The sequence below is a fragment of the Colletotrichum orchidophilum genome (assembly GCF_001831195.1).
Source record: "Colletotrichum orchidophilum strain IMI 309357 chromosome Unknown Scaffold_134.1, whole genome shotgun sequence".
NCBI lineage: Eukaryota > Fungi > Ascomycota > Sordariomycetes > Glomerellales > Glomerellaceae > Colletotrichum > Colletotrichum orchidophilum.
In genome coordinates, this window is record NW_019173090.1 from 29,216 (window position 1) to 52,299 (window position 23,084).

At 54.4% G+C, this 23,084-nt stretch overlaps 5 protein-coding genes across 5 annotated transcripts; 2 read left to right on the forward strand and 3 right to left on the reverse strand.

The window, feature by feature from the left end:
- Positions 1-741: 741 nt before the first annotated feature.
- On the reverse strand, positions 742-1,280 carry CORC01_11811 (uncharacterized protein; the record flags this gene model as incomplete). Its single annotated transcript, XM_022623433.1, has 2 exons — positions 742-1,052; positions 1,274-1,280. The coding sequence occupies 2 exons, from the start codon at positions 1,278-1,280 to the stop codon at positions 742-744; spliced, it is 318 nt and encodes a 105-aa protein (XP_022470037.1).
- Positions 1,281-8,899: 7,619 nt separating this feature from the next.
- CORC01_11812 (oxysterol-binding protein) lies at positions 8,900-12,055 on the reverse strand (the record flags this gene model as incomplete). The annotated part of the gene is made up of 3 exons (XM_022623434.1): positions 8,900-11,744; positions 11,827-11,903; positions 12,020-12,055. The coding sequence occupies 3 exons, from the start codon at positions 12,053-12,055 to the stop codon at positions 8,900-8,902; spliced, it is 2,958 nt and encodes a 985-aa protein (XP_022470038.1).
- A 3,006-nt stretch (positions 12,056-15,061) lies between these two features.
- Positions 15,062-17,407, forward strand: CORC01_11813 (UBA/TS-N domain-containing protein; the record flags this gene model as incomplete). Its single annotated transcript, XM_022623435.1, has 4 exons — positions 15,062-15,176; positions 15,236-15,252; positions 15,348-15,458; positions 15,518-17,407. The coding sequence occupies 4 exons, from the start codon at positions 15,062-15,064 to the stop codon at positions 17,405-17,407; spliced, it is 2,133 nt and encodes a 710-aa protein (XP_022470039.1).
- A 735-nt stretch (positions 17,408-18,142) lies between these two features.
- On the forward strand, positions 18,143-19,897 carry CORC01_11814 (pyridoxal-dependent decarboxylase; the record flags this gene model as incomplete). The annotated part of the gene is made up of 3 exons (XM_022623436.1): positions 18,143-19,049; positions 19,160-19,281; positions 19,385-19,897. The coding sequence occupies 3 exons, from the start codon at positions 18,143-18,145 to the stop codon at positions 19,895-19,897; spliced, it is 1,542 nt and encodes a 513-aa protein (XP_022470040.1).
- A 1,057-nt stretch (positions 19,898-20,954) lies between these two features.
- On the reverse strand, positions 20,955-22,238 carry CORC01_11815 (integral membrane protein DUF92; the record flags this gene model as incomplete). Its single annotated transcript, XM_022623437.1, has 3 exons — positions 20,955-21,859; positions 21,916-21,997; positions 22,053-22,238. The coding sequence occupies 3 exons, from the start codon at positions 22,236-22,238 to the stop codon at positions 20,955-20,957; spliced, it is 1,173 nt and encodes a 390-aa protein (XP_022470041.1).
- Positions 22,239-23,084: the final 846 nt, after the last annotated feature.

Here is a 23,084-nt window from a genome sequence, read left to right on the forward strand (position 1 = left end):
AGTGGTGGGAGACGGTCAACGGCGCGGTAAAGCCAACGCTGCCAACAGGGCAGGGAATAACTATGCACAATGGCTGTAGTCATGCTGCCTCTCCCTGCTGGCGTTGGCCCATGCGCAAGTAAGCAGTGAGAGGCCGGGATCGTACGTGTGAGCGTGGATGGGTGAAGACAGTGCCAAGCGTTCGAGTGAGGTGAGAGTTGTTGTTGTTGGAAGAAACACTCTGCTGGGACGACGGGTAACGGTAAGGTACGTATCGGAGGATATGGTTATGCCTGAGGCTCTTGGCGGTACTTACCTTGGGGTACGTACAATTGAGGAAGAGAGCCTTACCTCAGGTAGTACCTGTTTGTACTTTGGCTTTGGAGAGAGCCTAGTGCCCTGAAATGGGAAATTTCCTCCCGCATTAGCGCTGGCGGGGTCGTATTCCCCTCCAACCTGAAGGGCCCCCCTCCCCTATTCCCCTTTCCCACCCTCAAAATAGCATTGGGGAGCAGCTTGGAGCTGCACCTACCGTCGGCCCAAGAGGCTTGGTCCTCCTTGGGCCGGCCGACCCTCTCTTAGTTGCATTAGCACCAGATTCACGTTGCAGTCCGTTTGCCTATGCCGTCCCACTACAACTCACCAAGACGGGGAATGGAACGACGAGCCTCAACTGCGTGCGAACACCGTCGCGATCAGGCCCGCAAACACAGGGATAGTGGCCGGGGATCTTTCAAAGATCAGTGATCGACCACGGCACCATTAAGCGACATGTTGCCAGCCGAAGATCCCAGTCGGTGGCATCTCGTCCATGAAACTCGACTCGACCCTGACGTTCAAACTGACGGGTCCGGCCTTTGCAGACTGACTCTCCTCGAGTCCGAGTCCGAGACCTTCGTCGCCGGCAACTTGCCTCATCAACCCGTCTCTGCGTATCACTGGCCTCTTTGACCCTAAGGTTACCGTAGGACTGGCATCGTTTTCAACAGAAAACTCCGAGATTCCGGGCCGTTCAGTCCGGTGACCGCAATCCCTTCCCCTGAAGCCACCCCGCGCGGTCCGCCTCGTTGGCCCTACAATGACAGCCAGGGTCGCTTGATTAGAGCTTTCAACCTCTTGGAACAATGAATGGCATTCGATTTGACAGCAATGACAAGTCCACAGACTTCATCTGCTTCTGGCGTGCTTTGTAGGCTTGCCGGCCCTGTATTTGCACGCATTGAACTCGCCCACACCTCTCGACGTCACCTAAGGTATCCCAAGGTAGTCATGTCCACTTACTGATCCTGCTTACAGTTCATGAGTGAGACCGGCAGAAGGGTTGCCGTCTGCAACTGCAACGCCGCCTCTCCTTTCTATTGTCACCGTGGAATGCGTTCATCCACCTCACCGAACACGATTGCGGTCCAGCAAGACGGTCTCCTGGCTTTTCAGGTGGCCCGTAAGCCACACCATCACGGGCTAAGGCGAGCTGCGACCACCATTTTGGCACCCGCATCACTACTTTGCAGTATGTACTGGGGTACCGTTGCAACACACCTTCCTTCGACATCCTTGTCCCAGATCGCCCACCCATCTGATTGTCCGCCAAACGCGACCTCGCTTGCCATGAGATGGCCCTGGCCCTGGCCAGCAGACTAACTCGAGCCCCGAGGTAGTCAGGCCTGTCGGTCCACTCACGGCTTGACGACTGTGAAATCCGCCCTGGATTGGCTAATCTTTTTGACAGCATGGAATTCTGCCGCTCGCCGGCCTGGTCCGAACGGCACACCTAGAGGTTTCCGTCCCTGCAAGACACACCTGCCCACCGCTTCCGCTATCAGATCGGATGGCCAGTTTCGTGCTGCCAACAACTTTCAATGAAGCGGGCCAGTGCCGCGGCGACTGTTTACTAGAACTGTGCTGCGAATGTCGAGGTGGTCGAAGTACTACCATGGCACGACGAAGATTGCTGGCTTGAGCGAGACCTTGTAAGGTTCTCTTGCTGCAATGCATGTAAAAATAGGCTTGCCTGTGTTGATCCCTAAGGAACACGTCAAACCTGCCTTGGAGGCGTCAATAAGCCTGCATACAGGAAGAGCCTAGGCGAAGCTGAGCTGGAAGGATCGGGGAAACGCCTGGTTCACTCAGACCTCACCAAGAGGCTGAGCTCCTTAGCAGTGGGATTCTATCGACACATATGCACGGATCATAGAAGACAGAATGTCTCGTCTTGACCCTTCTTTGCGCTTTACCAGCTTTTTCTGTCCGTATTACTGTCTAGCTCGACGCTGTCTCCCGCTTCGCCCGTTCTGTCTCATTGCATGCCCTGACCAGCCGGAGCTTGGTTCCTTCTTCCGGCTCTCCGAGCTTCGGCTGTGGGCACTACTTGCGGTCTTTGAATAGATGGGTGCAACTTTTCTAGAGTCGTTCGTTCAGCCTGGGTAAGCAGAACACCACTACCTTTGGTGGTAGGATCTGGTATCCAATAGCATATATGTCCCTCCAACGCGGCTAGTCCAAAGCTGCGGTACCTCATCTGATCCCAGTCAAGAGAAAAAGCGGTATTCATGCTGTAGCACATCTTCGTGGCTCGAGAAAGTCGGTGCCAGGCGCCCGTAGATTGCTGCCCTTCATGCAGCTAGCAAATTGTACATTCTGTGCCAATTTGACGCATACAAGACCTCGGCTAGTTTGATGGTTCATGGCTCATCAACAGTCGACGCTGAATTCTGATACGATTGGCATCCTCGCATCCAGAGATATGGTCAGCTCGATTTCCCACCCTGGACACCACCTGTTTCAAATGCCGAGCCCGACATATCCCAGCATTCTTGCTATCCTGGTGGAGTTACTCCAAATCTCCTCTTTGAAGGCAACAACATCTTGTGGGCAATATCCGGACGCAGATGCAACCCAAAGGCCTGATGCACACCTCAGCATCGTGCATGCACGTCCACGGAAATATTGCAGAGCGCGCCGCTTAGCGGCCAAGCCTTACCTCGTGAGTGGGTGGATGCGAAGCATCTCGCCGTAGCGTCTATCATTCACCGAGCCTTGCAGGAGACCCTGGTCCCCGTCCGCATCACTGTGGCTGACAACAAAGAGAAGTCGGTCCACTCAACACTCAGCTTACTGGAATACCTGTAGCTGATCGTTGCCCTACTATGGCGAGGAAGAGCGCCAGCTGACGGCTTCGTTCCTCAACGGCCTTGGGGATGCAGAACCTTGATTGATGCAGCCAACGAGCGATGGGTATTGAAACGCGTCGGAGGCCTGGCTGACAACTTTCTAGGTGCTGCTTTGGTTAGGGCCAGCTGTGGCGCTTACTGTCTTGGTTCAATTTGGAAATTTGTCGCCTCATTCAGATCATCGCCCGAACCTGTGAGCGGCGCTTTCATGTCTCCGCTCCGATCGGCACCTTCCAACTATTCCGCCGAGTCCTTGACCCGGAAATGTGGAGATCCGGAGCAACCCCCGGATGCCCCACTCCCAGGTCCGAGTCCTCGACACTTCAGTGTGTTTTATTAATTCTATGTCGAAATTGACCGACGATAATACAGCTATGAAACTTCACTTCCTGCTGTTTTACTGTCACCAGGTCGCTAATTATTCTTGACACGACAATGCGGCACCGAAGGACTCCGAAATTCCGCTCCATGGAGGCCGAATTTTTCCATCCGAAGACTTGGACACCGCAAGGGACGCCTCACAGCTCCGACCCCTTTTGACTAAAAGTTTCCAGCCCGAAAGGAGACAGTGCCACTTCAAAATGTCTCCAGACGACAGTATTTAGTTGCTGTCAACCTCTCCGAGATAAGGTCTGGTAATTCGAGCGTTGCTTTGACACCTGGCGACCCACGAGGTTGGGGTCTCCTCGTCACGCTTGGATCACGACGCATACTCTGTGCTCCGAGTAACTAGTTCTTTCTCAACACTAAAGCACCCCACAAAGTCCGGTTCTCGAATTATCTGAAACCCAGTTCCTTCAGCATCGCTCGGCCTATTTTTTGCGCAATACGATATGGGTCCGCAAATGTTGTTCTTCTGGTATAGTCTGCCCGAGTCCCACCACCACCACCACCACCACGGCGACAGACCTTGTCGCCGAGACGACGGGTTCCGTAACGGCCGCTCATGCGTCCGCCGAGACCTGCGGCGTTATCGCAAGAGGACGATGAGCGGGCGTTGTCGAGCTATTGGGCCCTGCCCCGAACACGAGGTCTGCGTCGACCGTGCTTGCTCTGGAGAAAGGACTTGGTCATCATACTTTAAGCAGAAGAAATCGAGAAGGCTGGGTTGGTCGCAGTCGGCCGCCACAGGTTGTCAGCTAGGTCGGGACTTGAGACTTTGACGGCATCTGGGGTTGGTGCATGAGAACTCAACCTTGTCGACGAACCTGTCACCTCTCGCGAAACCGAGCTTCGATGGATTGAGTTTCCGTTAGGCTTTATCGAAATGTCGGATCTAAAGTGTTTGCCATTTTGACTTCAGAGTTTGGTGGGTCCGTTTCGTTCGTCTATTCGGAGATTTTACTTTGTAACATGTGGCTTTAAACCTAATTTTAATTTAGGCGTACCTGGGAGATGTGTCGACCAGCCCCAGGTCCGTCAATCTTTCCCGAGTTATTGGAATCAATTCGTTGAAGCGATATGTGGATGGAGTCTGTCAGTTCGTGACGACATCTGCTACAGATCACTCGTCATCAACTCAGATTTACACCAAGGTAAGATTGGCTTGAAGTTTCCCGAAACCTCACAAAGACGGAGAGAAAGTCCCCATCTCCGCAGCGTGATTGCTGAATTTGATACAGATACCTCGTTTGATGTGGATTATAGCTAACAGCATGTGCAATACCATACTACGAAAAATCTCAGCGCCTTGAATTTGCTCTTCATCATATGTGTGCTCGTGATTGCACCGCCACACACATACACACCATCATCCCATCATCTGAACCTCTCAACCTCATTGACTAGAAGGTTTCCAAGTGAATTCTATAATAGAAAAGCTCAAAATCCTGTTAAGGTTAAATAAATACATCAAAAGACCAAGGGGAACCTTGCACCAGAGCTGGCTGAATAGTCCGAGCTTCTGTGTTCATCCCATCTAACATAACGATGACGTGTGTCCCCTGACGGAGCTCCTTTGCTGGAATGATCTCGGCGACCGGAATCCAAACTTACCGTGAGTTGCTTGGAGATTGAAGTTAGTCGGAGAGGGAAATTTGACTGCTGTCCCAGAAGTTGGATCTAGGCTTTGCCGTTTCGCATGCGGTCTGATATGCCGTTGCAGAATTGGTGGGAGTCGGCGATTTGTCCTTTACGATTCTGAGCAGTTCTGTGGCAGGGTTCAAATCAGGATTGTATCCCGGTGGCATTTTCGGCTCTGTGGGGGTGTGGGAGGTTAAGAATATACGTTCATCCAAGAGTATAATGGCGACCTTCTCTTGACGCTCTGCGACGAAGTTGGCATTATCCAGTCTGTTGTGATATCGGGTGTTGACCTCGCCTCTGATGATGGCAGTCTCCGCGAAATTTGATTTGCTTGTAGTGCTTTGAAATCTGTTGGCCTTGGGAGTGATGCCAAGGTGGAAAGAAGGACTTGATCTAGTTGGTCTTATCGCTTCGTGAGGGTAAAGTAATCGTTTCCCCCTCTTCCTTTTTTGGTTTTGCACGCCCGCTTTCATCTCAACTGAGGTATGAAGTGAAGTAAGCCAGCTGACGTTCGAGTGAGAATGAGTATTAGCAGTTGAAGATTACCCGAGGTGAAAGCCTTAGGGAACTTGAACGTGATAGTTGGAAATGTTTATGGCATGGATATGAGCGCCCTCGTCTCCACCGGTTGATGATGAAGAAGATTCTTGGATATCGAGCGTGATTGGTGATACCAAGGATTGACGTAGCCCGCCTTGCTAGTAGTTATCACCTAAGTTAGGGAGAGGTTGTCTAGTTCGCGGAAGTCAATGTTGCTATGGAAGTTGAATTCGTCCCATTAAAGAGGAGGGAACGGGGCTGGGGGATAGAAATTGCAGTGAAGGTGACTTCTTGTAAAAAAAGACAGGTCATTCTCATCAAATTAGGAAAAAAGATTTGAGCTGACTCAGGTTACTAACTCGACTGCTTATTTGCTCTCCGTTATCAGAAGGTCTTGAAATGATTGAGTTGATGTTGATGATGACGCGTAGCAGCTACTTCCTACATAGCCCGTGAGATCAAACTTCCTATCAGCCAGGATATCCTACCGTTTCTCTTCTCCGTCTTTCTAATGAATCATTCGTCAGCTCAATCAAACCTCTTTTCTTCCCCACTCAAGGTCAGGTACGACGTGTGTTGTGGGGTCGTCGCCGGCCATAGTCATCGTGAGAGAAGTTTGCTTTCAACAACATCCCCGATAGTCTAGTGGTGAGGATATCTGCTTGTCATTGATCTTCAGCGATTCGCAGGGGACCGGGGTTCAATTCCCCGTCGAGGAGTTTCTATTTTGCTCTATCTCACTATTTTATGGGTTGTCGTGACCAAAAGGCGGTGGTTGTGAGTTTATAGACGATTGCGTGGTGGGTGGTGAGTTGCAAAAGTCTCTATCGTCAGATCGCCAAATTGAATGTGTTTAGCTACAGGGCGCGCGCAGTAGGTCTTGAAGGACTGAATTCTTTTTTAAATAGCTTTACGTATGCTTCCTGGGCCCCCTTTGACCTGTGAAGTATCCTCTAGTATACTTCGATTCCTCGGCCGTGAATTATGGCGAGCTCCGATCAGCGATGCTCTTTCCAGTTCTACAGGCTCCAGTATCAGATCGCGAAGCTGTCTGAAGATATCCACCGGTCGCAAAAACAAAGCACGTTGGCGCGTCTCGCTCGGTCTTTCTGTCGAGGAAGCTGTACACTCCTACTTCAAGTCCCGTCAAGACAACGAGACTTGGAAGCCAACTAAGAACATCCTTAAGAATTAGACTTGAAATTTCGCCGAGAAGGGGATGAAAAGCTTCAATTTGCGGTATTTGCGGTAAAGCCATGAACCGGTGCAGGACGACTATCTCCTGGTGATGTTGAGTTCTTGCTGCCTGCTTGAAACGACGCTTTCGCGGCACACGAGATCTATATAGTTGAAAACCGAACAATTTGCGTTAAATAATTCATTATTCGCCTTCCTATTACCAATCTTCTAACAGAAGCATTCGCAGTCGGCACCGTTCGCCATCCATCTTCCACAGCTAGTGCAGCACTGTACCCAACCTTAGCCGAATGCCTTCTAATCAACGAGAAAACTCGAATGGAGTCTTTCCGGTGTGAGAAAGAACTCTAGCCCCAGACTAACCTTGTTGCTGCACAGAACATAGCAGCCATCCTGACCCGAGGGACTGTAGTTCGACACCCACTGCATTGACAGGGGCCAATTGGCAAATTCATATCGCGGACAAACCCCAAAAGATTAGATTGGCTCATCTTTGAAGATTCTTCTTGCTGCAGTAAAGGAGTTCGAGGCAAGTGGTTTGAGAACTTACATTTTTGTCATACTTTGTGCCGCGGAGTGGCGCTGACCCGGATCGCAGCGATGAGGAAGGCGAGGAAGAGACGCTTTTTGATGGAGATCATTGACTTTGGGGACACGACAGTAGCTATCGGCTGTGGAACTTACTATTGAATGATGACTGGATGCAAAAGAAAGGCCTGAATGGTAGACTTTGCAACTCCCTTACTCTTACACATAACGTTCGAATTCGAAAAGACCTCCTTTCAGCCAGCCAACTACTCAAACCCCAGATACTCTGTGTATTCAGCTTTCCTTGGCGTTAAAAGAAGATGGCGAATGTCACTTACTCAAAGGCGATTGGAAAAGAGACTCAATTACCTGTCCCGCCGATTAATCAATGAGTCTTGACAGCTCGGCTGCCCTTTCTGCCTTATTCGAAACACGCAAGTTATGTAAATGGAGTCTCCAGACATTCTATCGGATTTCTCCTTACGTCTTGGCAACTGTCGGCCTCGTATTCAACCACTTTGGCAAAATTCAAATTGCAGGTAGGACCCGGGGCTGAGGGCAGAACCAAGGAAGAAGAGCCTGGGCGTCGGCGCCCTGGACCGCCGGGGGGAGGCTTACAATGGCGAAAGCAAGGCGGATGCGTTCTTTTCTCGGCCGTGGTAAAGTTGTTGAAAGGTCAACGCATCTACTAATCAGCACCAACAAGTGCAGATGAAAGTAATTGACGCCGTTTTGTGCTGGGTCAAGTCCGTTAGACTATGAACTTGATACTACTGGATCAGTCTCTCCTTTTCCCTTGGTGTACCTGTGTGAAGTGACCGGATTGTCTCATCGCAGCCCTTGTGCGCAAGCTCCACGACCCGACCTGGGGTGGAATAATGTGATGACTGGTTTCATAAGGAGTTTTATCACCTGCTTCGATTCCAAGCCAATGACATCAGGGATCTTCAACTCGCCTAGCCACTCCCAGCGCGGTCAGTCCGATTGGGCGATGGCAGCTAGCAGAATCACGGAATAGACTCTGCAAGTCGCAACTCATCTTCTACTTCTTCCCCTTCCCAAACCTGACTAAGAATATGGATATAAGCCTTCCAGTGATTGCCAGTCTAACCTTTCTCACAGATCTTACTTCCTCTGCAAACCGGAGCGGATTGATACTGACCAGTAGTCATGCCGCACATGTAGAAGAACTGGTTCCTAAATAGGGGTGTTGGGGGAAAAGGGGACGACGACCACGTAATGCAACTCACGTGCGTTCGAACACAGGCGCAAAAGTTTGACAGCTATTCTTTTCTCATCCTAGCTCGCCAACGCGCCTTCATTGATAAATCTTCGAATAAATCGCCATTATACTCCAGAAGAAGAATTCGAATAGGAGGGGGGGACTAGATAAACCGCCCCAACGCCGAAAAGCCTTGCGCGCGCGCGCTTCACTTTTCTAGGTGCCCTCACCGCCGTCTCTAGCCAGCAAAAATCTCCTCTAGCCCGCTCCACGTCCCCTTGGACCTCTCCTCCCAGTACGAGTCCTTGCCCGTCCTCAGCTTCCACACCTCCTCGCCCTCCGGGCCCTGGCCGACCTTGACGAACCACTTGGGCTTGTGCTCCTCGCCTTTCTCCTCCAGCACGCGACGGCGGGCGCGCTGCGCCTCCTCCAGCTTGACCTTCCACTCCTCGGCCTGGTCGAGGTCGCCTTTCTCGGCCAGACGCTGGTCCGGTCGGAGTCGGCTGTCTGTGGGAGGCAACCTGCCCTTCTCGATCTCCGTCAACTCGTTCAGGGCGGCGGCAAAGGTGGTCATTCCGTACGTGTTGGCCGCGTTGTCGACAAGCTTGCCGACGCTCCAGATTTCCCGCCCGGCCGCCTTGCCGGCTTCGACGACACGGAGACCACTTGTCCATGTGCCGGCGAGGCTGCTGCCAGTGTGTACTCCGTCCGGTCCGTACGTCTCAACCTGAACATCTTCGCCGCGTCCGCCAAACATTCCCTTGCTCCTGAATTCGACCGAGGCCTTGGCCCCGGAAGAATCGTTGCAGATCTGCATGACACCAACCGGCTCTACGTACTTCTCTCCCATCACCACGTTTCGCAAGAACATTGTGGCGTGCGTCCAGGAATACAACTCATCCGTCCCGTCGGGGAGTCGAAGCGCGACACGAACGCGACCTTCCGTGGTGATTTCGGCACTCTTGCCCCAAAACTTCTGCGACGGCGCAGGGGACTGGCTGAAGGACCAGCTGGCAGAGTCGGCTTGCATGGCCAGTCTGACGGGGCGATGGCAGACCTTTTCAACGAGCAAACGGAAACCTCCGGGCACTTCCTGCTCAGTTCGTAGCATTTCATACGTCTCGCCTAGAAGAGGGTTGAACGGTTTCCGAATAGCGCGTTCCTTTGCGCGGCCAGTGCTGAACTGTGACACTGCAAACGCGGTGATGTAGAGGAGACGATCCTTGGCCTCTTTCTGCAGAGCGGCTTGGTCAAGCAGCTGGGCGTATTCCAACTGTTCTGCAACACGCTGCAAAAGTGATATAGGTTCGTTTGCGGATACGGGCATACTGATCGTGCTAAGATCCTTGCCGACATTCTTCCGCACAAAAGCAATCAGACTGGGAGGCTGCACCATGGCTGGCGGAATCTTGCTTCGTCTGTCAACGGAGATGTCCACTGGCAATGGCGACAAGCTTTTGGGTTTCGCTGGGTAGCAGTTGGTGTCGTCTGAGCCTATAGCGTCATCCTCCTGTGCCGACGAGATTGACGAAGCATCACTCAGACGTTCATCCGCATCTGAGTCTGGGCTTTCGTCTTCGCTCTGGGCGATCCTGACGATCTGTGAGCTCGTCTCACCGGCCTCTGCGTCGAAGAACTCCTCTGTCGACACTGTCTCCATACTTCTCCTAGAGGGTGCAGCAGAGAGAGGAGCGGGGGACCGTCGGCGCTTGCTGTTCACAATCAAGGTTGTAAACTCAGTCACAACGGAGTCGATATCGTTGAGAAGTGCCGCACAGTGCTCTTGTGTGCTCTTCTCCTCGTGGACAGAGGCTTTCGACTTTGACTTTGAATGGTGGGGTCCATTCGCGCCGATTACCGTCGTGACAGTCCCTGGAGACGGAACGGCAAGGGCAGCGGCGGCAGCGGCGTGATGCGCTTGGGGCGTGGATGCCGTCGGGGTAGCGTTACTTGACTTGCGCTTCCAGAACGGGCGCCGTTGCGGCTGTTCAGTCGCTGCAGGAGGTACAAAGTAGCCATCCGGTTCCTCGTCCAAGGTACTGCCTGGCGACAAGAACGTCGAAGCAGCCATGCTGACAGGCCTTTGATTCGACATGTCCTTTACTAGACGACGCAAAGCGTCCCTGGTACCGACCATGCGACTGACAAGAGTCTCAACCTGCTGCCATTCGCGATCCTCCTCCAGACTCGACTGCGTGGGCTTCAAATACGTTGTGTTTACCCTCAAGGACGCTGCTCGAGCGTTCAGTGTGTTGGGCTGCTGCTCCTCAACGCCCCGCGCTGCGCGACTCGCCTTTTCCAAGGCCTTAGCCCAATCGTTGAACTCCTTGGCATTGGACGCGCGCAGATGCCAGATCTCGGCGCCCGAGTCAATGTTAATTTCTCTGCGGCGCTCGTCGGCTGCGATTGCAGCCAGACTTAGAGGGATAGCACCACGGAGTGCAGAGGAGTTGCGGTTATAGTAATACGAGAGAGTGCAGGAAGAATAATCCAGCGAGAAGAATCTGCGCGCATAACCCTGGCCCTTCTTCCTCCGTCTCTTGTGAAGAACGCCCGTGTGATAGTTGGAGTTTCCATCGCTGCGACCGGAAGCTGAAGTCGGACGTCCTGCGGCAACGTGACTATGAAGGCTGTCTTGAGAAGCAGACGTAACAGCGGTCATCTGCGGCAGGCTCGTCTTGCTAGCGCTGGCATTCGCTCCGGCCTGTAAATTCGGGAAGTTCTGGGCTGTGGTCTGCGGCGGTGCGCCGGTCGGGTAGGTGAGAAGGACGAAGGTGGCCGTCTTGGAGATCTGCTTCGAGAAGGTGTTGTCGAACACCAAACCGAACATTCCGCCTTGGCCTTTTGGCACATCCCATGTACCGGTCGACACCTTATCCGCATCGCATTTCCCACGCCATTTTATGGGTATGAATCCCTTGTTGGCGAGCTGTTCTTCGGCGGTGCTCGAATCTCTCTTAGCAAAGGGTTTCTTGGGCTCGGCAACGCCAGAGGTAAAGGAGCCAGGGGTGGCGGCATCGTCGTTCTGATTCGTGATGAGGCCTGCGGCGGCAGCTCCGGGGTGCTTCACGATTCCAAAGTTACTGCCTCGGCGAGTGGTAAGCACGTGTCGGAATTGGAGACGCAAAAACAGACAGACATAGGGGAAGGGATTGAGGGACGTACATGGACTTCTTATGTGGTTGGACACTCCAGGATATTGTATGGCCTTCATCGACTTTTGCCCAACGCACAATATAGGACTATTAGGAGCAAGCTGTCAGCATCGAGAAGCTTCAAGATGCGCTGCTGCCCGTGGTCAAAGGCGGCGGCGGCGGAGGGGTAAGGGGAAGGCCGGGGACAATGACGACTCACGTACCTTGCTATGGATCTCCAACTGCTCAATGCCCGCCATTTTTGCGGGTTAGTACGGGAGCTCAAGCTGTCGCTGGATTTTGCAAAAGAATTGGAAAGTGAGGGGCCGTATGCGTTCTCGTTCCAGTGCAGGTCGTAAGGCTATTGAGAAGGCATGGCGTGGAGGGCAAGGGGATTTGGGAATAATTCAACGGGATGAGAGGGAGAGAAGAGAGATGGTTGCTGCGGGAGAAACAAATGTCACCCTTGACTGAGGTACAGAGTAGAGCTGCTGCAGCCTGCAGGACCTCCAAGTGGGTGAGCTCCCCAAGGGACGGCCTAAGGTACCTATATAAAACAGTGTACGCGAACCGGACCCAATAGCACCTCAGTGTGTGGGACATCTTTTTTTGGACACCTCACTTAGCGGCAGCGGCAGCCCCAGACCACCCAGCCACACCTCGCCCCTCACCCACGCTACAGGTGCACCCCGGCCGCTGGACGGTTGGTTGGGGGCGGGACGTCATTCAGAAAAAGAAAGCGAGGCGTGTGACTGGCTGGCCCTGACAGTGAATGGGCTGTGCGGTGGTGAGCAAGCCGCGGACGGCCGCGCGGGCGAGGGCAGGGTGGCAGGTGCCCGGTCGGTAGAGGAGCAGCATGTTCTGTCGTTGAGGCTGGGCTGTTTTACGCTAACGAAAGCGCCGGGACCGTTGGACTGGTAAAGTGATGGAACTTGCATGTCAAGCATGTGCCAGCTGCACGCGGACGAGATGCGAATAGACAGCTAGCTACCTTACTGATAGTATACGGATACAAGCGGGAACCAATACAACGGACACAATGCGATACGGCAACCCGCGTCACTTTTGTCGACCGAGGGCCAGCTATGAGGTAAGTTAGCCTATATCTCCGTTCAGTCGCACGCCAGTACAGGATGGAAGCGCCACCTCCCCGCCCATTTATTGCTCGGCTTCTCAGCCTTGTCGACCAACTCGAGTTTGACATGCTGCAGAGCCCAGTTTGCGATACAAATTGCACAGGGCAATAGGCTATAGCAAGATAAAGGTTGATTCCTATGGACCTCCACAGTCCTGGGTCACTACGCGAACGTCTTCCAAACAATTTTTTCGTATTGCACCGCCATAAGGGTTCCTTACGCCCACTCACCCACGTCATATTGCGCAGGAACAGAGCGCTGAAACGGTCACAGGATAGGCTCCGAGGGCCTTGGATTCTGAAATGGTGGCATGCCGGCAATCGCGGACGCGCATCCGATGACTTTGGCTGATTGGCCGCATGAGCCGCACTTCATCTACCAGACACACAATAGCATCCTCGAACTACCCTGGTTCGGCCGCGTCGGATGGCTGCCGTGCTGACTACCCTACCCTGTATGAGGCTGCGTTGGCCCGGTATTAGCATGAATACTGAACAGGCAAGGTATCCGTAGGCCGAGGGAAAAGAGCCATGTAAGCAGATAGATAGATGGGTCTCGGGGCACAATTGTCAAGGTGACGGATGAGATCATACGGCAGCCTCTCAAGTCATACTGCCTGGCGGCCGTTATGAGCCGGTTGCACAAGGCGACGTGCAGCAGCTGAAACGATCGCTCCGATCTGGCAGGACCGCAGCGTCGGAAACAGAACCTGCGAGTGGCACTCAAGCAGGTGTAACTCGCAGATGCAGTCGATTAAGTTGAACAAGTGAGTGCGTGACAACAGCAAAAAGCAAATACACTCGAATTCGTACCTGGTATTCGTAGACGGCCTCTCCTTATTACTCGTCAGGCGAATCAGAGACGTCGACGGGCCCCCGAGATCCCGTGCCCCACCTGGGCTTGATTGCGCTCGGCAGCACCCGGACCCGCGGCACCACCGGATTAATGTCGGCCCCTTCCTCAATCTGCGGCCTGCCTGCCTGCCCGTGACGGGAACCAATAGACTAGACGCTCCGACATGCCCAAGGTCACGACGGGAGGTGAGCCGGGGCCGTTATTCGCGGATAGCCGAGCGTGGAGGGCCCGAATCCACTTCCACGCGTTCCTCCCACGCTGCCAGTTCAACCCACCAGAGCCCACCAGGGACCGGCTGACCCCTCTGATATTTTTATTTTATTTCTTTTTATTTCTTTGCCCGCGTCGCTCGCGCTCTCTCTCGCAGGATCACCGGGAAGCGGCAGGCTTCTTTGTCCAGACCCATCGCCTGCGCCCCTGAGGTCCCGACGGCCTAAACCCCCCCCCCCCCCCCCCCCCCGCCCCCCCCCCCCCTTTGGCGCCCGGCCCCCCCCCCCTTTCGCTCTCCCCCCTGCCCCCCCCCCCCCGCCCTGGCGGCCGGCCCGCCCCCCCCCCTTCCCAAGTCCAAGGTCCAGTAACACTATCCTCTTTGGGCTAGACGGCCGACTCCACCTTTCGCTTTCCCCTCTTGCACCTACCTGTATGCCATCTGGTGCGGTGCTGCTTTGTAGGTCGATCATCTCTCCTTTTTCCTGAGTCGCGCACTACTTCCGGAGGCACCCAAGCGAGTCTTTCCAAGACCACATCACTTCGGGCAGCACAGGTGGAGCGTCCCGTCGTCTTTCACTACTGAGGGCATTCTTTTGTTGCTCCATCACGCGCCGAGACCATCTAAAACAATTCGATCCCAAAGTCGACAACGGGCATTCTCTGCTCCCTTCTCGAATGCAGCCTGGTTCGCCGCCGTCAGCGATCCCATTCATTCCGTCTCACTCTCCGACACTGGTCCATTTCCTCAGCCTCCTCCACGCATGATTGAGGCCATGTTTGTCGTCGCGTTTCCCTTTCCACCTTCGACATCGGGCTCCCTCTTCCCCAGTGCATAATTTCCATGGTACTCCTTGTTTCTTAATACCCCTTCCTAAACCCATATTTTTGTCCAATTACCTGCCGCCGCCCCTGGCTGGCCCGAAAGAACCCCTCGATCTGCCTTCCGATCTTGACGACCCGCGCCTTGTCCAACCCAAACTTGTTTCCCACGAAACCGCCAAACCGCGCCCCGACGACACTGCCGCCAACGTCCACCGTTGCATACAGCACCTACCTGACCCAAACATGGCCGGTGTCCTGAGCAAGCGCCAGCAGGCGCGTAACGAAAAAGTCCTTCACGATCTGGTTCAGTCCATACCGGGAAACAACTTGTGCGCCGACTGTCAGGCGCGGAACCCAGGTAAGTCGAACTGTGCTCTCCCGCTCAGACCGTGGGCCAATACTGACAGTAGTTCGCAGCATGGGCCTCTTGGAGTGTAAGCGCGACGATTCCCCCATGCGCCCTGTCCATACGACTCCCATTCGAATGGGACGGCCACCGTTGACGAGCGAGACTGACGTGCGACTGTAGCTGGGCGTGTTTCTTTGCATGAGATGTGCCGCTATCCATCGAAAGTTGGGAACCCATATCTCAAAGGTGAAGTCCTTGAGCATGGACAGCTGGTCCAATGAACAGGTCGAGGTTTGTGTCAATGCATACCCCGTGTAGAGATTCGATTGCCCCTGACCAAAGCACCGTAGAACATGAAAAAAGTCGGAAATGTCACATCCAACCAGATTTATAACCCGGACAACAAGAGGCCGCCCGTACCCGTCGATGCCGATGAGGCTGATTCCGCGATGGAACGGTTCATCCGTACCAAATACGTCAACAACACACCCGTCTCTGCGAGGAAGCATCACCCGGGCCTGTCAGACGAAGGCGTTCCCCCGCCGCTGCCACCAAAGTCGGGGGGAAAGTTTGGGTTCAGATCAGCCTCGTCAATCTTCCCACTATCGTCCCGCCTGAGAAAGGATTCCTCACTGCGTAACACCATGTCGAGTCCCCGAGAGCCGCGAAGCCCCTCGCCCAGCGATTTGCCGAACAAGCCGTCCAAAGTGTTTGGCGCGAGCGTGTCGTACGAGCAGGAAGATACAGAGAGAAAATTGGCGAGTCTGAGGGACATGGGGTTCTCCGACGGCCAACGCAATGCCATGGTGCTGAAGAGTGTGAACGGAAACCTGGAGCGCTCTATCGAGACTCTAGTGCGGTTGGGTGAGAGCGACAGGCAGTCACCCTCTTTAACAGGGCCTCGCGAGAGCTCTTTACGCGCGACACGCTCGCATGCAAACCTTTCGACATCTAGTGGGCTGTCTGCGCCGCATCAGACATTCAGTGACCACCCCCAGTCACCTTCGACAGTCTCTAGCAACAACCCGTTCGACATGTTGCCGCCGCAACCTCAGTCTTCCCAATCAACCGGCACGCTCCAGAATAAGAACCCTTACGCGAACAACCCGTTCGGAGCCCCAACCCAGCAGCAGCAAGATATCAACCAGGCTTTCGGCAACATGTCCCTCGCACCCGCCCAACCGCTTTTCCCGCACCACACAGGCGGATTGCCGGCTTCCCAGCCGTTTGCTCAACCTCAGCAGATATACCAGCAGTCCATGACGCCTCCCGTACCGCAGCAGCAGCAGCAGCACCATCATCAGCAGCAGAACTACAATCCCATGAGCTTTAATAGTAATATGACATATCCTCAACCTATCCAGTCGCAAGCAACGGGCTACAATCCATTTTTTACGAACCAGGCACAGCCTCAACAGCAACAAAACCTTGCAGTAAACACGGGGCCATCGTCAAGCCCGTTTGCAAACAACCCTTTCACTCGATCTCCAACGAGAATCCAGTCGCCTTCGCTAGGCCAGATACCCGAGCAGTCACAATCAAACTTCTATATGGATTCTCCACAGACGATGACGCCGCAGAGTAGCAATCCCTTCTTTGCACAATTGGGCTCTCAAGCAACAGGGCAACAGCAGGTGCCGCAGCAGCAGCAGCAGCAGCAGCAGATGTATCAGCAACCATTTCAGCAAGAGCAGCAAGCCTTTGGACAGCAGCAACAGCACCCCTTCCAGCAACAGCAACAACACGTTTTCCAGCAACCGGTGCAGCAGTCGTTCCAGCAGCAGGCGCAACACCCGTTCCAGCAACAAGAGATGCCACAACAACAGTACCAAGCTCCTGCACCACAGGCGGCGTATCAACAGCAGCCCCAGCAATCTCAACGGCCAGACAAGGCTTCGATTTTGGCGTTGTACAATCAGCCGCAGTTGGCACCTCAGCTTTTTGCAACCCAGACGCAGGCGCAGACGCAGGAGCCGGCGCACGCCGAGGTCGCGGCACCTCCGCAACAGAGCCAACAGGCGGCAAGCGGATCCCTAGCGGCAGCAGGAAGCAAAAACCCATTTTTGATGAATGGCGGTGGTGCCATGTCGCCACCACCGATGATGGCCCCCGTCGCGGATGTCGTTGGGCCGCGCAAGGCGGGTGTCAGCCGTGAGAGCATGGCATTTACGGATATGCAGTGGACAAACGGGCGACACAGCCCCGACGCGTTTGCCAGTCTAAGCGCGCGGCACATGTGAAAGGCCCCGGGTCTTGGTTCTTCTTGTACATACCTGACCTTCTTTTTCTTCTTCGGTTTTTTTGTAAGATAACTATCGATTCAGACGATGCCAGAATTCGCATGCCATGATGCCCTCCGGATTGTCCCACCACATGGCAGAGAGGGTTCTTCCCTGCAGGTTCAGCAATGCTCTTCTGTGATTTACATTTTTGACTTTGTGTGTCATCTGTTCTTTTGTGACTTTGAAATTGCCCGTAAACGTGGCTTTCTACCTAAAACCCCACCACGGTTTTCCCTTTCGAGGAGAATATCAAGGCGTCTCGAAAGGACACGGCCGAGAATCACCGGGCCCTGATGGTGCCGAAATCGGAACTCCCGGGCAATATTGGCAGCACTACACGCCGGCGCCCCCCATTGGCTCCACACCATGCTTTATGCCGTAGCTCCGAGCCTTCGGTAGGATTCCGGTAGGATTCACCGAAAATCAAAAGCCCGCCGAGACGCGAAGAGCTTCAAACACCGCGCAAGATTGGACTCAAATCCCGGGCCATATGCTGCATATAGCCATTGTACCTGCACAACGAGCATTTCGTAGACTCTTCTTTGGGGGTCACCTGCATCACACACGCGCCCAAAAGCCCATACAACGGCTGTTTGATCCGTACAAACCGTGACCACCTGACCCATTCTATCCCTTCCGCTCGATTCCCGGACCGGTAACCCCTGCACCCTTCCCCCCAAAAAAAAATCCAACATGCCATCCCCTGCCTTCCAAGCCCGGCTCCGTGCCGCCTTCCCGAACGGAGACAAGGCCCCCACCCTCCCTTCCCCGACGTCCCTCGCCGCCGCCTCGGCGTCCCTGCCCCGGCGACCATCTCACGGTGCGGGTGCAGGTGCGGAGGGAGAGGGAGACTACCTCGCACCGCTAGGCGCCGAAGCGACGCTCACGCACATCCTTGACGATATCGTCCCCGGTCTCAACGGACAGGCGCGCAGCGGGCGGTACTACGGCTTCGTGACGGGCGGAACGCTGCCCGTGGCCGAGGCGGCGGATAATATTGTCTCGGCGCTGGATCAGAATGTTCAGGTGCATTTGCCCGAGCAGACTGTTGCGACTGAGGTGGAGAGCGTTACCTTGGGGATGCTTGCTGATGTGTTGGGGCTTGAGGGAGGCAGAAGGCTTGGAGGAGATGGAGGAGGAGGCATTGAGGGAGAGGAAGAGGAGGTGTGGAAGGGGAGGACATTTACGACGGGTGCCACGGCGAGTAATGTACTGGGTTTGGCGTGCGGTCGGGAGGCTGTGATTGCGAAGCGGGGGGGCAACGTCGGGGAGAGCGGCATCCTGGGCGCGTGTCTTGAGGCTGGTGTGAAGGAGATCCAGGTACTGACGAGTATGGGACACAGTTCGCTGTTCAAGGCGGCGAGTGTCGTCGGGATCGGGAGGGCGAGCGTGCGGGAGCTTCCGCTGAGCGACGACGAGCCGTGGAGGTTGGATTTGGAGGCTGTGGAGAGGGCGTTGGGCTGGGAGGGCGTTGCGAGCGTCATTGCTGTGAGCGCGGGCGAGGTGAATACTGGACGGTTCGCGACGGGCGGGTGGGAGGAGATGAGGAGGTTGAGGGGGTTGGCGGATCGGTTTGGGGCTTGGATTCACGTTGATGGAGGTGAGTTTTCTTTATCTGCATGATCGTGGCGGCGAGAGAGGGGGCGTGTGTGTGTGTGTGTGTATGTGTGTGTGTCTATCGTGATCTTGCTGACGGTGATTATTTTGCAGCTTTTGGCATCTTTGCGAGAGCTTTAGAGGCAAAGCCGGAATTCGCAAAGATTAGAGAGATGGCTTCTGGATTGGAGCTTGCGGACAGCATTACCGTCGATGGACACAAGCTTCTGAACGTGGTATGTTGACAATCCCCTTTTACCCCCCCCCCCTCCCCCCCCCTCTCCTTTCCTCTGGATTTTGAGGCAGGACAACTGATTCATGCTGGGTGGAAACAAATAGCCCTACGATTGTGGCATGTTCTTCTGCCGCTCCCTCTCCATCCAGACCTCCGTGTTCACGAACCCCAACGCGGCCTACCTCTCCTCCGGCCCCGCCGCCATCCCTTCGCCCCTGAACATTGGTCTCGAGAACTCGCGCCGCTTCAGGGCCCTCCCGGCCTATGCGGTTCTCCGCTCTGAAGGGCGGAGCGGGCTAGCCGCCATCTTGGGCCGCATGGTTCTCCTCGCGCGCAAGCTGGCGTCGTGGATCCGGGCGTCTGAGGCATATGAACTGCTTCCCGAGGGGGACTGGGAAATGGAGGAGACGCACATGGTCGTGTTGTTCCGGGCTAGGAACGAAGGGTTGAATCAGGAGCTTGTGGGTAGGATTAATGGGACGAGGGAGGTTTACGTGAGTGGGACGAGTTGGAAGGGGAGACAGGCTGTAAGGGTGGCGGTGGGCAGCTGGCGGGTTGATGTCGAGAGGGACTTTGAGATTATTACGAGGGTCTTGGAGGATATCGCCAGAGCGTAGGTAAGCAGAGGGATACCTATGTCAGGATATCTGCCTTCTAGTCTCAATCGGTTCCAGATGGCTGGTAGCACGATTGTTCACTAGGAGTGAGGAAGGTGGCTCCCCGGGTGCCCCATCCTCGCGCCTTCCTCTTCAGCTTGACTTCAACCTCATTTTATCCCGACCTTCACACCGCCCGCCTCCCCCACCACTATTATCCCAAACGAGAGAGGCTTCCAATCTAGATACCTTACTTAGTGAAAAAACCCTCTTCAAATTGTCACCAGCGAAAAGGGGAGCGCCCATGGCTATGGGGGTTCTGGGAACCTGTCGCTGGTGAATCGCCAGGGATTAAGGGTTACGAGTTCGAATCACTCTCACGCCAGACCGATTTTCGACAGACTATCGCCGTCACCGTATACGCACACGTTTACGCATACGCATACGCATACGATTATCAACGACTACTATCGACGACTACTATCGACCACCTCGACGACTACTATCGACCACCTCGACGACCATCGACGACTACCTCGACGACAACCACCGACGACCATCCCGACAACTACTATCGACGACCACTATCGACGACCATCGACGACTATCCCGACGACCATCAACTATCCCAGCATGTGCACCAGAGATGTAGCTCCCCAGTTCAGCATCGAGGGGAGTGAACTCTTTTGCTATTTCTATAATATTGTTAATATATTATCGGCCGGCCGACCATCCAAAGCGGTTTGACACCAAGTTGCGACTTTAGTGAGGACCTTTATTTTGTTATGATAAGAAAATCGTGTTTGAATTCACGTTATTGTGGGCAATGCGTGACATCCACCTGCCGTAACACAAAAAGCCCAAACACGTTTACTGTATGTAAGGTAGGACGACACATAAGGTCGGACGATACACATCTTGACTTTGTAGAGACGGTCGGTGAACGAACACTTGACTGGCACTACAACAACGCATTTACCTACATGGCGCATGTGAACTTTGACCGTACAAGACTTTCTGTCATTGTGTTTCACCTCTAATAATCTTGTGCTGAACTTGGCAATGTATTACTACTAGTCTACAGGTCGAGTATCGTCTCAATTGGGATTCCCCAGTACCAGCTGGCAACGCCCATGGCGCCGATGCTCATAGTGAACGCCATGAGAAAGTTCACGTCGTTATTGTCCAGCAAGTCCCACCCAGTCTCCGCAACCCGCGAAGGCTTGGCATCACCCATCGTGGGCTTGCGGTGCTTGTCCTCGGGGTCGTACCTCTTCTTCGAGTCGCTGGTCTCTAGAGTGTCGACGCCTGCATTCTCCTCCATCTTTGCCACGGCGCGCTTGCCCTCTCCATGAAGCGCCGCGGCCTTGACAGTGGCGCGCTTCTGGTTTTTGTCCGCGTGATCGCTTGCATCGCTGGCGAGGAGAACTTTGGTGCCGCCCTCGCCCTCCACAATCTTGCCAGTCCGCACATCTCTTACGGAACGCTGGAAGACAGCTCCGAGAACGCTATCGAGAAGACTTCCGAGGACGCCCCAGAGCGTCATTCCGAGCATAAAGGTTGATCGCTGCTGGGTCGTCCATGCGCCGAGACCGCCGCCGACCTTACCGGCGCTGTCGTCCCCACACAGGGGGAGGAATACCATGGAGGCCGTGACGATGATCATGGAACCGAGCGCGCCGGCAGCAATGCCGAGGGGTGTAACACCTCCGTTTGTTCCGCGCGGGACCTTGCGCAAGGTGGGGGATGTAATCAGGCGGGGTTCTCCTTTGGCCAGGATTCCCAGTTCAGAGCTGAACGTGTCGGCGGCGACGGCGGCGTAGTTTGCGATGATTCCGATCACGAGTAGATCGCCGCCCCATGAGAAGCAGAGTGTGCCTGAGGGGTTCGGAGTTGTCGTGTCGAGGATTGCGTCCTTCCGCTTGTTGAGTTGGTATGCATGCAGGAGGGAGAGGCAAGAGGCCATGAGCGAGTTGGCGAACACTGTGCAGATGTTAGGCCTGCTATGCCGATATACCTGGGGATTTCAATGGACCAACCTTGGACATGGGTGCGTGCTCCTTCACCTCCCGATGTGCCTCTCGAGGCCATCGTCAACTGTGCTTTGACATCGTGTTTGACCTGAAGTTGACTCAGCATTTGAAAGTCCGCTGCGCGGCAGGGGAATTGGTCGTACCTTGGTGGCCCTCGTTCCAGCAAGAAAGAAGGTGCAGAGCAGCGCGAACGGCAGATTCCACGGATGATAGGCGTGCGCGATAGCTGTAATGACGGCGGCGGCGATGCCTGCGGGGGTCAGGGACTGGTGCGACCAAGCTCGATAGACGAGGGCCAGTGTCGCCGGGAAGGCGTAAATTGCTCTCATGGTGATCGATTGCGTTGATGTCGCGATGTTGCGGGGTTTGCGACTTTTGGGTGAACTTTGGGTGGTACTGTAGAACGGGTTACCAGATTTCCAGCGTCTGGTGGGATGGGCAAGCGTTCGGGTGAAGGTGAAATCCACGTGACGTCAGCGCCGGTGAGCTCGAGGGTCGAGGTTGTCAGGAAGCTCTGGACCCCTGCCTGATTTCTCGTACCTAGCTTGCAGGTTTACCTAGGTACCTTAGCTGCATTATTGCATCAACCTCTATCCAACCACAAAGCCCTTTAAATACATAGATTGTACGATAACGACCTGCTCTCAGAATTCATCAATCGGGATACCCAGAATCACGTCTCAGTCGCGCAGCTGTCTCGCCTGTCTGCCGTGACTTGCGTGACTCACGAATACACGCCTGGGTTTAATGATTGGACATCAAGTGGTTCTATCCTCTGCACTGCATCGCTTCCTCTGGCTATGAGAAGTTTTGATGTGGGGAACCTTGGCTTTCCCTAGCTCAAGTCTGCCATATATGCACTCTTGCACTGGGTGCTGTGACAACTCCCAGTCCCCGCAGCAGCGTAAGCAGCATACAAGATTTCCTTGCACACGGTGAAGAAGGATGGGTAATTATGAGCAGATTTTGAGCCCTCAGAACACTCAATGATACGTGGACTGCAAGGCTTCACATGTATGGTCTGTTGCTGAGCTGCTGACGCCTTTTCGAGGGATTTGTGATGTGTTGGAACCATCCTTTATTATCTAAAACTTCTCTCATTACAAGTAATCCCTCTCAGAGTATGTGGCATGTCCCTCGCTCAGTCGTTGCTGGATCGACTGGATAGAATCTTC